Genomic DNA, 17,590 nt, shown 5'->3' with positions numbered 1-17,590 from the left:
CACCATCGTCAATTTCGCAGCTATACCTTATTCCAATCCTTGCAAATAAATTCGAACTTTTCTGAGCCATGTTTTAGCGGAAACTTGCAGATAATTACAGAAATCTTGAAGATTTTCGGATTTATGGATGTGGTCTTATGTTATTAATATTATACGTATAAATATATCATTAAGCTCTGTAGCTCCATTCTTTAAAAACGTTGAGCCTCATTAGAAAATTATTACCGACTGTACTTTTCCTTTAATGTTTTCTCATTCTTTCTCTATCTGTCTAATCATTTTTTATACTTAGTTCTTCACGGTTTGCGTTCCACGATATTACTCAGGTCTGTCTATAGATGTAACACTTTCAAATAAACGAAGTATGTATTTAATTCGAGTACGTTAAGCATCGCGAGTTTCAAGTTGATTATGAAATTGTTGAAAGTCATAACGAGGACAATAATTACGCACGTAATCATGAGGAATTTCACTCGCAATTATTTCATATTTTACACGGTCGATAAATCACGCATGAGTTATCTTCATCCCAAAAAATTTAATATCTTTCATACCTCATAACTACAATTATACGATAGTCTACCGTATACGTTAACAATTTTCACTTATTGCTAAATTTTTTGTCTAAATTAGAGTACAATTAGCTCTGATTATTCACCTTTGTTTTTCAAAAATTTATACCCTCTATAAATTAAGGGTTGAAGGGATTTGAAAAAAAATATTTCAAGCTTCTGTTAACAATTATTTTCACTTTCAACTATCACTTTTTTTAGTAATGGAGATAACGAACGTCTGTTACAATTATGGAGATTAATTACGGTGAGTGAATGAAAATTTCATCACTCAGATGAACCAGGTATACTTCCTTTTATTTTTATTTTTATTAAAAAGAAGGCTGTTTTAACTGAAATTTAAAGTACAAATGGTATAGACGATTGTGATAATGATAATAATGATAATCATAATAATCATAATAAATATACATACATATATATACATAGATATATATATCGTATATATATATATATGTGTGTGTGTGTGGGTGTGTGTATATATATATATATATATATGTGGGTGTATATATATATAAGTAGTGTTACTAATGAAATGTGTTCAGTGGCAGCTTATATGTTATAATGATAAGGATAATTATGCAATGGTAACGATGATTAAACTATAACAAATTTCTCACGCCATTATGATTATTACTACTATTATTATTCATATCATACAAGTATCGCGCTCGGCTCGTGTATACTGAATCCTCCAACGAGAGACAAGACCAAAAATATTGATAACAAGAAGAAAACAGATATGAACAATCTGACTAGGCCGTGATGGGATCGTGATTAGTGCAATTTGTATGATCAATTGCATTCTCTGTTGTATATATAATTTATACATTTAAAATTAAAAAAGAAAATGCTTTGATCTCCAGTCGATACGCTTGACTTACACGGCTGCAAAATGCGCGATTTTTTTTACAACTTCTAGTCGTGAAGAATTTTTATTAATTCGTGTTTTTTATTTTGAATTTTTAATTGATTTTTCAATCTGTATTGTTGTGAGTCAGATAATAATATTGATCGCGTATTTTTCCGTTCGTGTGATTGTAACAAGAAAAGTGTACATTATGAAACGAATTGTGAATAATAAAAAATGTATATAGGGTGAATATAGGAAACGAGTTTGATTAGACTCGGATATGTCTTGATAAAAAGTACATTATTAAACTGTGTAAAATTATTTCACAAATGATCAATAACTTCGAACGTAGTCGAGGGTATGTATGTGGGTATTACCACAATAATATCATAATCGCGAGATAAACGCGTTTTCAATATCAGTCTTTGGCGTTCAGTATAATATAACAAACGTATGTGTTTTTTTTTTTTTGTTTTTTGTTTTTATATGCGTCACGTATTTTTAAATACTTGTGTAATAAATTGTATAATATTTATAACAACGTTGAGCGAATATTACTATTAGAAATTTATTTTTCAGAAGCTGCAGATGTATGAGTGGTTAGTTATTGGAGTAGGTATAAAAGTCGAAAAAAGCTTCAAGAATCAACGCAATTGTGCAGTACACAATATTTGGATAAGTGCAGGAGCGCGATCAACGGAAAATGGTGGATCTGGTTAATCGTATCAGTACACGTATATGTATATGTGTATGGGTATAAAATTAACAAAATTTTACAGCATAGCGGCATATATAATATTTACAATGCCAAATAGACGGCCAAAATTATAACTTTGTCGAATGAATTGATTTGAAAAATGTAGGCAGAGTCCGTCTCTTTTATTGATTTTTACTTAGGTATCTTCTTCTTAAGAGTTTCTAGAGAGATAATTTTCTGAGGACGTCGGAAAATTGAATAACTCCATCCGTAAGTAAAATAATTTTTCTTGCAAACTCTCGATAAACTCCTGAAAAATGTCTGGGAAATTCTTTAGAAGCTTTTAGGAGAAGTTTTCAAAAATATTTACAGATATTTTCGGTGGAAGGTCAATGAATGTTTTAAAAAAATCTTCGGCAATTTTTATGCAAAGAATGACAAAAGGTCAATACTTTTTCATAAATATTTCATGTTACGAATTGTTTCTCCACAAGGTGGACGTGATTATTCTACGTAAGGATTTGTTCCGAGCCGAGCAACGACCTGAAATAAAATCCGTAGATAATGAATGTATATTAGAGTAGGTATTTACTTATAACGATTCGGTATTGGTTATAATCTACATTTGAACAACGATTAACGTTCCGGTTTATCAATCATTGCCACTGTACACACACACTGCACATGCACGCGCGAACGAGCGAGCTACATACGTAAGTAATTTATATTTATAGATACGTACTTATTGCAATAATTAAATGAAATTTAATTAACATACATATTATAACTCTTCATTTCCTAATTGCCAGTCTCTAGAATACTGCGTCTGCTGCACACCGTTTACTCTTAATTATACATACACGTAGTGACGAAGGAGAATATGTAAGAGAAAATGAGTAACAAAATAATAAACAATAGTCAAGATAAGATTTTGAAACAATTTGGAAGAAAATTTTTCAGTGAAATTCAAATAAAGCATCGGTTGTTATAATGGAGGTAAAACGATCGCATAAATATGAAAAAAAAATGAAATTGGAAAAAAATTTAATATCACAAATTCAATTAATCAATAATATTCAATAATAATAATTAATAAGAATAATAATTTACAATTGTATAGTAATTTCAGTATTTTGTCTTCTTGTATATATAATGTAAGGTATAATAAGTAATAGTATAAATTCTTATACGGATACTTGTCGCTGATTCCTAAGTATTAAATTGACTATTAATATTCAAATCAGTCAATTTTAGTTATGGAAATGTAAATTACAAGCTTACACATTTAAACATCCTAAAATAAGATTCTACAAACACACACGTATCGCAGAGAAACATATTTTTTTATTGGTAAGAAAAATTAATTTGGTTTTTGGTATCTTTCTAATATTCTTCTCTTTTGTAATATTTCATACGTAGAATTTGCAAGAATTAGAAAAATTATCCAGTGAACTATTCGCATTTAAAATGAGAATAAAAAAATAAATCGGAAATCACAATTATATGTAATAACTCTTTCTCTTCACATACGTATCTGTATAAATTTATAATGTACGGAATGAAAGAAAGAAAGAAAGGACTGAAATGAAGAAATAAATTAATAATCTACAAATAATATGTAACATAATAATAATGTTTAACATTCTCGTTTGCATCTCGTGTTAAATTAATCATGTAATTACACACTGCTAACGACTCTTTCAGACTTTCTTAAATAATAATATATTATATATATATATATATAGAATCCCATGCGCTTTTACTTTTTCTTCTTTTTTTTTCGTTCTTTTCTCTATAAATTTATATATATATATATATAATTTATATATATATATATATACTCATATATGTATATATGTATATTATTATATAGTAATATCTAGTATGGCAAATCGAAGACGTATGCCGATAATTTTACTCGACCAGAGAGTTACGCCACGTGTGCCAGCATTCCTTGAGCTTTGTGTAATTAAAATTATGACGGTTATACAAAGTTTCAAAATGTAGAAAAACATATATAAGATATATACGAGCGTTTCAAATGAAAAATGGAGGAAAAGTGACGCAGGCAGATGACGTGACATCTCTCTGTTTAAGTTAGTTAATAATATACGTTACATGAGTATACGTTTATCAGTATAAATTAGACTCGGAAATAAATAAAATGAATTTTTAATTGATAATTAATAACAACTAACACTTGTGTAAATCGGACATATAGGTATGTATTATATATATACATATATAACATATACGATTTTCATTTTGTTTTTGTTTATTTGTCTGTTTGTTTTTATATCGTGAATAAAAATTATTGCATGGATCGCATCGGTACAATTAGCTACTTATTTAAATTTATCCCGACTTTCCGTGTACAGAAACGTCCTAATAAGGATGATAATAATTAATTAATATATACAGATATATATAATAGTCATATATACGTGTATATATTAAACCTGTGATTTTATTCTTAATAACGTGATAATATTACCTATGAATTTAGTAGAAATCGCGATTGCTGGAGCTGAGGAGGATGAATTATATAGATGATTTATAATTACGTAATATATTCCCGTTTTCAGAATGATATAAATGTGTGTCGTGTATGTATGTATGTATGTATGTATTTATGTATGCATGTATTTCGTACGTACGTCTGTATACAATAATAACTGTTAATTAATCGCGACGGTTAAATTTTTCTACATACATATTATATGTACGCACCATATAACACATACAATATATGCCGTAGGCTCCCTGCACTCTTTGTTTATACAACACTTGTATGGTTTTTAATTGTTTTTTTTTTCTTTATTAATTAGTCATTTTTCTTTCTTTTTCTTTTAAATCTCAGTTTCGCTTCTCGAAACTGCTGTTATTTATATAATTTTCCCCCTCTGTTCTTAACCTTTTCTCCTTTCTCCCTTCTATTCTTTTACTTCACTTTACATTGAACGAGATCATCATCATCATATTATCAATTAGTTATAACGTTAATATCGATGTCACTATTATACAAACACAGGCAAATATGAAACATTTACCGTATCCACTAAAGGTGTGTAATTGTGCATGAATGTACGTGTGTATCTATGCATGTTTATATGTATGTTTGTATGTATTCTGTATGTATACTCGTGTATGTATGCACATCGCGTGTGTTCATATTCACACAGGTAAATATATGGGCTATTAGTAATTGCAGTTAACTTACGTAATGTATCATTATATATTACAATAATAAGTATATAGTGTCTTTGTAGAGTTTTTAGATCCATTGACTACCCGCGTGCCTTACGCGTCACTCAGTATTTACCCCCCCCCCCCCCCCATCGTTGGATTTTTATCATCATGCCCACAGAAGTGGGTGTGTTTATGCCCTTTTATGTCGCCCGCGCACCTCCTCATTCAGATCCATTTCGAGGTTTCTTGTCTACGGGACTTCCTTCAATTCTCTTCTTCCTCCTCGCTCTCTTCTACCGGTCCATACATGTCGGCTAATTTGTCGAATCTTGGACCCCACGCACCCAAGTACTCGTATTCGTGCTGCTCGTCATCCGTACCTGAAAGTTGGTCGAGAATGTGATTAACGAAAACAGGAGCATAGCCATTTCGGTAACGTGCTTTCAATCCAGCATAAAATTCTTCATCTTCGCTTGATCGATTCAGAAAAACCCTAAACGATTCATTAGGTTTATACATGGTTTGTGATACTACGTATTTGTTTAGAGACAATTTTGTACGAAACACTATTCAATACTTCGGAGAAACGATAACAAGTCCAAATGAAGGGTTTCAAAATGAAAAAAAAAAAACAATTATCTCTCACCGGACGCCAAAGACGAGAGGGAGCCCGCCGTACTTCCACCACCTTCGTAGGCATAATTTCGTAAATCATCGAAAGGCGGTGCGTTAGGATCACTGTCCGCCCGTTTCTTATGATCTTCTATGAACATCCCTACGTTTGGCTCTGGTCCCAGAGGGTCTGTTGAAAGTTAAATGTTTGAATGAAATATAGTAGGATTGTTCAGAAAACTGATGTAGACCATATAACCAAACTTACAGGCCATTTTACACGTTGGCAATTTTCCCGTCATCTCTGGCAACGGACCGCCGATTGGTATTTGTAGAGGAGTGATGTCGAAGGCCGTCATGTCGTCTTCCCCGCCGCCCTCGTCGTCGTAATTTATTATATTTTCCCGTACGTCATCGTCAGGCCCAGGATATTTAATGTGAGATTCTCTTTTCCGATTGTAGACAACGAACACGAGCACGAGTACTGAAAGCGGAAAGATTTCAATGGAAATAAACGTTCCAGTAAAACAATAACAAGCATCGCATAGACTGATTCAACTAACCGAGAATAATGAGTAGGCAAACTAGAATCGCAGCAAGAGCTCCCATGCTGAGTTTGAGGGTCTGTCCCTCCTGAATAAGCTCGCAATTTTCACCCCAGAAACCCGTGGGGCAGACGCATCTGTACCTCAAATGAGGATCTTGGTTGATGCACTTCCCCCCGTGCAAGCAGGGATCATCAATGCACTCATTTTTGTCTACACACCCCGAGTTGTCCGGACCCGGCACCTTTCCTTCGCCGCAACTGGAATTGTCATCACAAGGGGATAAAAATTAATTCCAATAGATGTTTCCTTCCTTAAAAGTGGCTCGAAATTTGTTTATCCTTATCCTTTGGATTTGCATAAGAGGCCTTCGAGTACCCAGCAACTAATTCCTCGAGACGAAGTGAACTGAACTATGAGTAAAAAAGGCTTGGCAACTCACGCGCAGTCATATTCGTTCCACAGATCCACACACTCTAACTGACCCTGGCAGATCACGTTTGCACATGGCTTATTCGACGGGCAATGCTTCTCCAGGTTCCTGGCCATGGTCGCCTGGCCCCACTGAGTTCCGTTCATTGCTGGTGGCAGAGGAAGATGTTTTCCTTCCAGTCTGATGTCGTCCAGGCATCCTAAGAACGAATCAATGTACTGGTTAGTGACCCCGTCCTTTCGTCGACCCTCTTATAAGTATTTTATTGATTCTTTTCCATGCCCTTGGACACACCTTTCTGATAATCGGCGTAGACTTCGAAGGTCCTTACACCCGTATACTCTGCTTTGCCACCGGCATACACTCCCTCCTGTTTATCGACAACGAGCCACTGGTGACCCTCGAAGGAAAAAGTCTCGTTGAACCTACGACCTTCGCCGCCATCAAGCTCGAGAGTTGCGGCCGATCCGTACCTCGATACTCTGACCGTGTGCCATTGACCATCGTCAACCGCGATTGCGGTTAGCCAGATGTCACGCTCCTCAGTCTTGAGGCTGTTCAAATTGTATCTGAAGTGCAGTCGGCTGTCCTTCACCTGAAATCGAAGATGCGACCGGGTCAAACTTGGGAAAATCGTTACCAGTTACAGTCGAATGAAGATATTCATTTACTCGATAATAAAGACCTATTTACTAAAACGGCGAAGCCCTATCCTTTTCCAAACTTTACTTACCTCAAGGATTCCATATTCCCTGTTGTGCTGATCACTGACCCTAAACAGCTCACCGTGAACTTCTCTGGTCCTGAATCTGAGCTGGATTTGGGTAGAATACTTGTCTGGTTCAAAGGAGAGGGCGTACTTGACGTAGCTTTGGGGCTTAAAGGTGGTCGGAACGGTTGGTGACATGCAGCCGGGTCCAGTCCATCCAGGATTGCAGTGGCACCGAGCTTCCGAGAAGCTTCCGACGCAGGTGCCATGCTCCCAGCACCTGAATGTGGCCTCCTGGTGGTTGCAGATTTCGTCGGTTTGGGGGCAGCCAGCTACGCTGTTTCTAGAGAGTCCAGGATGCGCCAAGTCATAGAGCTTGCTATTGTGGAAGAGGTTCTTGATGCAACCGTCAAAGCCTTTGCCGACTGGCATATACTTCCACTTGTAGTGGGCCGGATCGAATTGCTCGACGTATAATCCGCCGATTTGCAGTGGAGCATTTACGTTCAGGTACTCATTGAAGGGAGGAACTATTCCCTGCGCCTGACAGCTCGAATCATCGAACTCTGGCGGCGTTCCGTCTTCCCTTTCCGATATTTCGGCCGATTTGCAGTAGTCGACGATCAGTTTTACGTTCTGGAAATTTTAAGATTTTCGTACATATTTTTATTTCATTTCGTTTCTCACGAACCAAAGATGTCCAAGAGTCATTTGAATTTCAAGAACAACTTTTTTCCGCCTAAGCAAAGAAGGTAAATATGTTCACCTCGGTATCCCAGAACACGTCTAGCCTGTGCCACTCTCCGTCGTCCAGAGTGCGTTTCGTTTTTACCTTTAGCTCCAACGTACCAGAGCCAAAATCGATCAGCAATCTTGGATAACCGCGTTCCAACTCAACGGAAATGAAATCTAAGGTACATAAATCTTTGTGTAAAAAGACGAGGTATCTTTAACAATGACTTTCAAAATGCTTCGTTGAACAGACTGGTACAGGTATTCCCGAGCGAAATACTGCACAAATCAGGGTTCTGAAAGGATGGATTTTACTAACCTGACACCATAACTTCGTCGGCTTCAGGGGGCACAATAGGCCCGTTATACAATAGTAGACCGTCAGATTTTCTGGTAATAAATTCAAAGCTCATGTGGCTGTTATCGCACATTTCCAAAGCCGGATACCAAGCCCATCCATTTCCTCTGAAGCTCCTAGCGGTCTGCTGGCACCTGGGACCGTTATACCCCGTGGGACATTGACACCTGCATAACGTAAAATTAAACAAAAATGGAAATCGGAACGAATTCTCCCCGCTCGGTGCACCAATTAATCAAACTAGATACTCACGATAACCCAAAACGTCCCTCTATACATCGACCTCCATTGTAGCATGGACTATTCCTGCAGGATTCGCTTTTGCTGAAGTTACGAGCACCGCAGGTGCACTCGGCTATCACGTCCACTCGGACGCCAACAAGGGATGTTCGATTCGCATTCACCATGTACGGCAGATTGCTGATGTCCAGTGTGTTTGTACAGCTGCCTTCGCACATTTGGTTCTCGTAAAAGCACTCGTCGATTCCAACCATCGTTATGTTTATACCAACGTCTTTTTCAATCTAAAAGTGTGAAAAGTTTTCAGTAGTGAAGTTGTACGTTCTCACCATCGGTTCTCCCTCTCACTCGATCTTTTTTGCCAATTAATTCTCACCTCCTCGCGATGCATCAGAACCATTCCGTTTAATCGTACCGGTTTGTAGTACGGTGACCCGTGAGCAGCGAATCTAACGTCCGTTAGAGGCGGATGTTTTCTACGCAGTTGCACACTGAACACGTCGACATTTTCTCTGTCGATATTCAGTAAATCGGCAAGCTTATCCCGGAATAAATCAGCCTTGCTTCGTGAGAGCCCGTGCGTCTGCGAATAAAAGAGCGAAAGTTGAGAAGAAAAAAAAAGAAACTACGAAATCAATGGAGAAAGAGAAAGAAGAAAAGAAACGAAAGTGAAATTGGAAATGCGAATATCACCCCTCACCCTATAGTTCCAAATACGAATGAAATCCTCATCCGTTATTCCCGATATCCTGACTGAGCCGGAATTCAGAACCGCTTCGTGGGGTATGCTTTTAACTGTGACAGTTACGTTCGCGGGGACGTCGGTCTGGGTGTGTTTCCTGTCGTAAACCTTGAACCGCAGGTTGTATTTCCCGTCGTGGGTCCCGGACTTCATTGATATCATCCCAGACTCGTCGTTTAGCTTGAACTGGGGGTGTTCCAGGCCTTCCCAGTAGAATTTCTTGTCCGGCAAGTCCCAGTCGTCCAAGTCGTAAACGAACACCCTGCCTATGTCGGTATCCGGTGATTGGCCCTACAAATTGAGGAGCAGAATTGTCACCGGAATCAGAGAAGATAAAACGAACGACGATGACTGACGATCCTATTTGAATTCACGCTTACAGCGTAGTTGTAAACAAATATCTCCTTTGCTCCAGGCTGCATCTTGTTGTCGTTTACGTCTCCGATCACGACGGTCAACGTCGAAGTACCCGACATGTGCGGGTTTCCGGAATCCCTTATTATTATCGGTATCAGATACTCCTTCTGCTGTTCTCGATCGAACGATCTAAGCGACGATACCACCGCCATTCCGTCGCCGTTTGCACCCTCTGCAAAGTGAACGGATTGAATTGAAAACCGAGGAATTAGTAAACCAGCAGCAGAGCTACTTTATCCCTAAATTTCCAGGGAGTCTACGGCCAAAGAAGATCTTCCAAACTCACTGGTGTCACTTTCGACCCTGAACGAAGCTTTTATAACGTCATCCGCGTTGGGGTCCATCCTAAAGGTGAACGGTGGCCCGTTGCTCTTGGACCTGTCGTCGTCGTCGGTGGCTAAAATCTCAACGACTTTCCTCGGCTGAATATGCTCGGGAACTACCGGGCGGTAATCCTTCAAGAACGTCGGCGGGTTGTCGTTTATGTCGAGGACTATAACCGTGAGGGTTGCGGTTGCCGTTTTGGGAGGAATACCGTCGTCGATGGCGAGTATTTTGACCTATTTATGCAGAGGTAAAAGAACAGGGTGTTTTACTCTATCCTTACACGACCCTCGTGAAAAAGGAAACGACTTGCTCACTTGATGCCTCGGTGTTTCTTCGCGATCCAGGCTTCGTTGGATCGACACTGTTCCGCCCTCGTCGATCGAGAATTGCCGCTTGCGATCCGAGCTCCGGTCGATCGTGTAGTACACTTTGCTCTTGCCACCCTGGTCGGGATCCGTCGCCTTAAACGTTTCCAAACTCATGCCAATATCAGCATTTTCTGCCACAGATACCTCAACGTTCGAACGATCGAACTGTGGCTTGTTGTCGTTTATGTCCCTCAATTTCACCACTACCCACGAATACGCCACGTGATATTTGTCGTTGTCGTTGTCCTCACCCTTCGAAAATACAAGGTACACAAAATTTACGTATTTCGTCTACTGGTAACGCTCCAGCGTTGATAAGAGAGTCACAACTATAGGCTCACCTTATCGTTCACTTGAATTCTGAACCTAAAACCGTTGCTTTGGAGCAAGTCTTCGTAGTCCAATGGCTGTACTATCTTCAGGGAACCTGTACCGTCGTTGTTTCTTACCATTGTGAATTTATCGGCACCATAACCGCTGTTCTCGATTACCTATTATCAAAAATGTCTCAATAAGTCAGGAAAAATTCGCTAAACATTTCGAAATTATCACAAGCATTTTACTGAACAGCAAAAATAAATAGAATGAATATACTCGTATACGCACACTATTAATGAATGATTAGTTAAAAGAAGATGAAGAAGACAAATGTCCATGATTTACCTTGTATTGAAACTTGTTCGTTTCGTCCTCGTCGTGAACGGTGACGGTCAAGATGGGCATCTCGGGTAAGTTTGAACCGTCCGTTTCATCGACTTCGGTGAACCATTCATCCTTCGTGAATTGAGGGGGCATATCGTTGATGTCCTTGACGCGTATCGACGCAGTTCCGGTTCCTGTGATGAAAGAAGAAGTGTGTTTAAGAGAAAAAAACTATAAAAACTAGGCTCAAACGAACCAGAGAGTACTGATTAGCCGACGAGTGGCTCGTTCGAGTTCGAAGCCTTCTCGAAAGTAGCGCAACATAAAAACTGAGGGCGCACCTTTCAACCCTCCCCCGTCCATTGCCACGACTTGTATAGAGTAATCGGGCGTCCTTTCTCTGTCCAGACAGCAGACCGCGGTTTTGATAACGCCGGTGTCTGACTCGATTTCGAAAATCGGAGAGCCGGTCTCCTCCTCGATAACGTTCTTTTCGATCGAGTAGAGCAGCTTGGCATTCGTCCCTTCGCTCGGATCATCGTAGTCAACCGCTGTCATGGTCATGACGACCATACCTGCATGTGCACAATGAATAAGAAGAGTCAGCGGATGAGATTGCGATTGATTTTTGAAATCTGCTTCATCCCCTACTCACCTGCCGTTCCATTTTCCGTCACATTACCGAAGTATACGCCTTGCGGGAATATCGGTGCGTTGTCGTTTATGTCCTTCAGGTTGACCTGCACGTCCGCGTAGCCGACGAGCCCTTCACCACCCTCGTCTTGGGCGAACACCGTGAATCGCCATTGGGGTCTTCCGTTCGGCTGGTCTCTGTCCAGCGGCTACAAACACAATTTTTAGCACCTTGCATCACGGGGGTTTTTAAATTTAAGAACTTGCTACTCACCTTTAGCACGAATATTTCTCCGGTTGTGCGGTTTATGTCGAACTTGCTATTCGCCGGATTATCCGGGTCAATGCCTTGACCGGTCAAAAAGTAAACGATATTTTGGGGCCTGTCTTTGTCCCCGTCGGTCGCAGTCACCTGGAACATTTTGTGGGGTTGAAACAGACTGCGGACGTAGGGCGTGAAAATATTCGCTACAAGGTGATTTTTCTCACCTGCAAAACGCGCTTCGGCAAATTCCTGTCGTCCTCTTCCGTTATCTGCGTTCTGTAAGTCGGCCGTTCGAAGACTGGAGGATTGTCGTTCACGTCTTTCACGTGGATGACAACCGTCGTATAATTTTCTTTCAGATTATCCGACGCGGCTAGACGCAGCTCGTACTGTTTCAGAGAAATCATTGTTCGCGTATATCCTCCACACTCGAATTTTACAGTGGTTTCAAAATCCAATCTAATAATTGCTACTCACCCTCTTTCTCGTTTCGTAATCCAACGCCCCGGCAACGTATATTGCCCCCGTCATATTTTTAACAGCAAAGGCACCGCCTATGTTACCGCTCGTGATCTCATATCGAATACGCGAGGCTGGGGATTTTGGAAATGGCAATTAGCAACCGCAAAACAAACAAAAAAAAATATATACATAACTGTTTAATTTATCAAACATGGCAAAAGAAGTGTTTTGATAATTCGAGCAAATGTGGTTTTACTTGACGAAACAAATTATTGCGCTAACCACGTCTTGGTTGAATCAAATTTCAGCATTTCTTCCGGATTTGAAAAACATTTCTTTCGTCATATTTGGAGAATTTAAATAATTCAATCTCTGTATGTAGCTGCTACTTAATTTCTCTTTGTTCCTTCTCAATTCCCAACTTACACTCATCGTGATCTTTGGCGGTGACTGTGAGAACCGTGTGCTGAATGTCCTCATTTTCGTCTACTTCCGCCTCGTATAAAGCTTTGTCGAAGTACGGCGGATTGTCGTTCTTGTCTGCTATACCAATGCGAATGAATTTCGTAACTGAAACGCAAATCGTCGATATCATTCAATAGTCATGGGACACGGCAGATATTTGATAGCAAAATTAAAAACCCAGTTCAAAATTCGCGTCGTCGTTTATCTGAACCCCGATTATAATCAATCAGCAACATTTTTATTGCATCGAGTTTTCTTTCACTTTCAAATCGGGACTCTACTATTGTTTTTCATATAAAAAAAGTAGAAACAACTCATCACGGAATATGTATTTTCTGTTTCAGTTCCTCAAAATTATAAACTAATACCAGTCCCCCTACAAGTGTGGTGAATTGAAAGGCAAACGTATCGATATTTGCCCAACGTCCAAATATATCCGCAGCATGTGAAGTTGTACATCGAAGTCAAATTAATTAACTACCCTGATCCAAGTTGACCCAAGGCCGACTGAGGGGTGAGGATCCTCGAATCGGGTAGAATTAGGAATGATTACAGTCCGTAATTCACAACTCAAATTTTACTGTATTAGTTGTTATAGGCTGAGCCAACCCAAGCCAACCTGGCGTAAAATAGAAGGGGATGTCGCTGCACGGCTTGGCTAAGCGAGATAGGCGGTGTGAAATTTGGCAGATTAGATTCACTGCGGTGCGCAAGAGTCGCTTACCTAAATGGGGAAAGTTTACTCGCGAGTAATATGCCCTAGGAAATGCGCTAAATCCACCCTAGCGGAAATCGCGTGTATCAACTAAACTGCACGCGTTTGGTTCGTGGCTTCGCGTCATTTAGCATTTAACGCCGTAAGTCTTCGAAACTGAGCAAAGTCTTGCTTGGATGCAAAACTGAAGGGTTTTTTTTTTGCACCCGATCAATGCGCAATCGAGTTGTTATTAAATTATTCATTTTTATTTTCCTAGTCGTCTTTCTTTTCCTACTCACTAAAAAATTCATCGCTCTTGTCTTATTCTTATTCTATTCATTCATTCATTTATTCACGTGATCACAGCACAACGCGCGTGTGGTGGACTGATTGAAATTTATAGATCACAGTTTATGAGATTCCATGCACGTCGCGCGCGGATAAATTCTACCTCAACTTTCCCGCAGCTATAAAGACGAAGCAGTCAGTTTATCAAGTTCTCAACACGGCTTCGTATCTCGAAAACTAAACTCGAGATTTTTTGTCAAATCTCTTCCGAATACGCATGTGATTTTTCACCGAAATTACATCACTCATCCCAACCTTTTCGAAATTCTAAATCCCGGCAGAGTTGAAGGGAGCAATTATTTTCTCTCCTCTGACGTTTCACGCGGCTGAAGACCCCGAGATCCTCGCGACTTCTTAAGCCAGCAGCTAATGAAAAACACGATCAAAGGTGGGAAATTAAATTGCCAATTTTGCCGGATCGTCAATGCGTTTTACTTTCTCTTGTAGACAAAGGCAACGCTGGTGTAAGAATCCGTTGTAAACAAAATGCACGAATATGTATATTTGCAACTTTTTCGCAAAGCTTTGGTCAAATATTTGCAACACTTTCACTGATTCAGTGATTATTTCGAGGTACACGGTTTTAGAAAAAAATTTAACAGCAAAAATATAGATTACGGTATGAAATTCTGTCGATAGCGTAGTGAAAAAAATTTTAGCTCCGGAAAGAGTTTCTCAAGTTAATTCGAACTCTGCTTAGTTTTGATGTGTTATAGGGAATTTGAGTACATCAAAACAATTGAAACACGTTAATATCAAATATTTTTCTAAAGAACCTGACGACGAGTTTCAAGTAAATATTTTCCCGGATTGACAGAACGTGTATATCACAGTTGGATGAAAATGTTCTGAAAATTTTCGACCCTATGAATAAGAAAAACTTTTGGATGACTACAGAATACAACCAATTTAGTTTTATTATATCTACCAGGAAATAAAGGTAAAATGAGTATCGTTAAAATAATATTCGAATGTTGTACCATTTACAAAACAATTTGATGCAAATAAACGTTTAAACTGATTACAGTTGGGAATATACCTCATATTGATGTAATTGGATCATTAATTAATCGACTTGTTCGGTTTACATCTCTGTAATATTGCACCATGATCAAATCATCGCAACGCTCACCGGCGAGGGTATAATAACTGATTCCTGCAGTCATCGTATCCCAAAATAACAATAACACGTTCGACAATATTTCCCAGTTACAGTTAAAAACTGATTTCCATTTTGCACGCGGGACCGTATATTTTCGAGTTTCACAATAGAAAATGAAAATAGATCGTACAGTAACCAGAAATATACTGGATGTTACATAGAGCGTCGGAAGGATGATAGTAGAGTATATTTCACAAACTTTTCCATCCTGAATGCACGCGACTACGAAGTTTCGATAATAGATTTGTCTTCGAGGGGAGACGGTGATTCGGCGACGCGAACAAAATAAAGAAAAGAAGACGCGAGGGGATGAAATTTCAATCACATCTTTAATCGCGACGAGGTGCAGGAGAAGTAATCTAGAAGGTATTATGCAGAGGCTCATAGATACATGCGACAACTTTTGTCTTATTCGGACTTTTGTTTTCGTGCGAGGAGCGCGGGTTCCTCCAAAGCTAGAGGGTGGCCGTCGCGGCGTCGGCGTCGGCGTCGCCGGTCGTCGTTCTCCTCTACGGGTCCAGAGGCGGAGAACCACCCGTTACTGGGACGAGAGGAAGGGATCGATGAAGCTCGTCGGCGCCGCGCACCAAACCGCCGCCTCCTTACCCCGTGACCGCGCCCTGACGTCGGCGGTCCCCAAACTCGATCACAATCACTCCTGATGGGCCAGCACCGGGAGTCTTCGTCCTGAGAATCAAGTCCTCGGCACCAGAGTCGAATCCCTGCCGACCGCAGAAGCGAGAAAGCACCGATGATAATCCGGCGGATGTTAACGGGGGCGAATCCTCAGCGAGGGCGTCCTAATTTCGTCAAAAGATCGATCCCCGGGGGGCGCGGGTATATATCTCTATACCTTAGTCGCCTCAAAAGCACGTAAAACATTTTTCCCGCTTTTTCATCTCCTTTTCTTTTCTTTTCTATTTCACTTATTCTCTTCCATCGCAGCTTCTTCCGTCAAGCATTTTGACAGCGAAGAAGGGGCGCGACTGTGGAAGCCAGCTGCCTGATGGAACGAGATTATTCTTCGACTTATACGGCAAATTGGTTCATTCCCTTTCTCCTCCGTCGTGTTCTCCTATCTCCTCATCCTTCGTTTATGCCAATTTATTATTTCACCCCATTTCTCTGTACAGTCGTTGTCACGGGCAGCCACACGGTATGTTCACAACTCCTGTGTATCGCACTTTTAATAACGCGTCACTTTTACCTGGTATTTCACAGAAATTTATTATTCTATCCTTCTGCACTCTTCTTTCATCAACTTTGCCGCGGAAAAACAAGAAGTGCCAGACCCATGTCTAGGGTATTCGAACCTAGCGTATCAGGTGTCTAATAAGATCGTGTCCCATTACTTAAATAATATATATATATTATCTACTCTGGCTCTGATAACTTGTAACTGATATTTTGGCACTTCACTGGTGGAATTGAAGTTTTTTACAACCAATCCTGCAGTTGTATTCCTAGCTTTTAATGTCAGTTTGATATTTTTCGGTGATATCTCAGATTTTAATATGCAACTAACAAACGTGACGCCTGATTGATTGTTCTGAAGAAAACAAATTTCACTACTCTGATACCACATTCAATGCAAATGTAAAACCGTCTTACAATTTTGCGGAAAAAATTCTGCACCACCGTAGTAAAGATGATGAAATTTCACGAGCAGGAGGGTGAAGACTAATTTTTAGGCCACGGTAACCCCGAAATTTTCCTCCGTTGAAATTATGCAAATATGAAAAAGTTATCACCAATTTAACGAAATAATTTTGACTAATTAGGCTCATCCTGGCTGTGCAGGAAACATTTCAAGCTTTTTGCATTAAAGAAAAATTACAGTAAATTAATGAAAAAAATATCCATTTTCAAGTAAAAACTCGTTTGGGTGAAATTGCATATCCAGATAAACAATTACAGGCAATAAAATGAGGAAATAAATGGAGAGGTGGAAGGCATGAACAACGAGCCGGGAGTTAATTGAGTTCATGTCTGATCTGCAGGGTTTAAGTGCACTATGCCGGAAGGTACATTATACAATATACGTGTTTGGATTCAATTTAAAACGTGTTCACGTAACTCCGGCACGGCTTTCGCTGTATTTCAACAACGGCGTGTGCAAGCT

The 17,590-nt window shown here is 39.6% G+C and overlaps 1 protein-coding gene across 2 annotated transcripts in view; it reads right to left on the bottom strand.

The window, feature by feature from the left end:
• Window positions 1-4,371: 4,371 nt before the first annotated feature.
• Window positions 4,372-17,590, bottom strand: part of LOC124406087 (neural-cadherin) — a 53,074-nt gene continuing 39,855 nt past the window's right edge. For both annotated transcript variants that reach the window (XM_046881447.1, XM_046881448.1), the window contains 23 exons: window positions 13,223-13,366; window positions 12,812-12,927; window positions 12,559-12,723; window positions 12,344-12,481; window positions 12,092-12,278; window positions 11,778-12,011; window positions 11,458-11,630; window positions 11,136-11,285; window positions 10,741-11,046; window positions 10,386-10,659; window positions 10,063-10,271; window positions 9,641-9,973; window positions 9,317-9,523; window positions 8,953-9,224; window positions 8,662-8,867; window positions 8,377-8,519; window positions 7,635-8,246; window positions 7,196-7,496; window positions 6,911-7,100; window positions 6,487-6,728; window positions 6,192-6,407; window positions 5,958-6,113; window positions 4,372-5,691 (listed from right to left, as the gene is read on the bottom strand). In XM_046881447.1, the coding sequence (XP_046737403.1) occupies window positions 5,576-5,691; window positions 5,958-6,113; window positions 6,192-6,407; window positions 6,487-6,728; window positions 6,911-7,100; window positions 7,196-7,496; window positions 7,635-8,246; window positions 8,377-8,519; window positions 8,662-8,867; window positions 8,953-9,224; window positions 9,317-9,523; window positions 9,641-9,973; window positions 10,063-10,271; window positions 10,386-10,659; window positions 10,741-11,046; window positions 11,136-11,285; window positions 11,458-11,630; window positions 11,778-12,011; window positions 12,092-12,278; window positions 12,344-12,481; window positions 12,559-12,723; window positions 12,812-12,927; window positions 13,223-13,366 (5,090 nt within the window). In that variant the 3' untranslated portion in view covers window positions 4,372-5,575. The remainder of the gene's footprint in view (window positions 5,692-5,957; window positions 6,114-6,191; window positions 6,408-6,486; window positions 6,729-6,910; window positions 7,101-7,195; window positions 7,497-7,634; window positions 8,247-8,376; window positions 8,520-8,661; window positions 8,868-8,952; window positions 9,225-9,316; window positions 9,524-9,640; window positions 9,974-10,062; window positions 10,272-10,385; window positions 10,660-10,740; window positions 11,047-11,135; window positions 11,286-11,457; window positions 11,631-11,777; window positions 12,012-12,091; window positions 12,279-12,343; window positions 12,482-12,558; window positions 12,724-12,811; window positions 12,928-13,222; window positions 13,367-17,590) is intronic.

Source organism: Diprion similis, chromosome 4 (genome assembly GCF_021155765.1).
Source record: "Diprion similis isolate iyDipSimi1 chromosome 4, iyDipSimi1.1, whole genome shotgun sequence".
NCBI lineage: Eukaryota > Metazoa > Arthropoda > Insecta > Hymenoptera > Diprionidae > Diprion > Diprion similis.
Note: the sequence above shows the minus strand (reverse complement) of the source record. Positions and strands in the feature narration are given on the sequence as shown.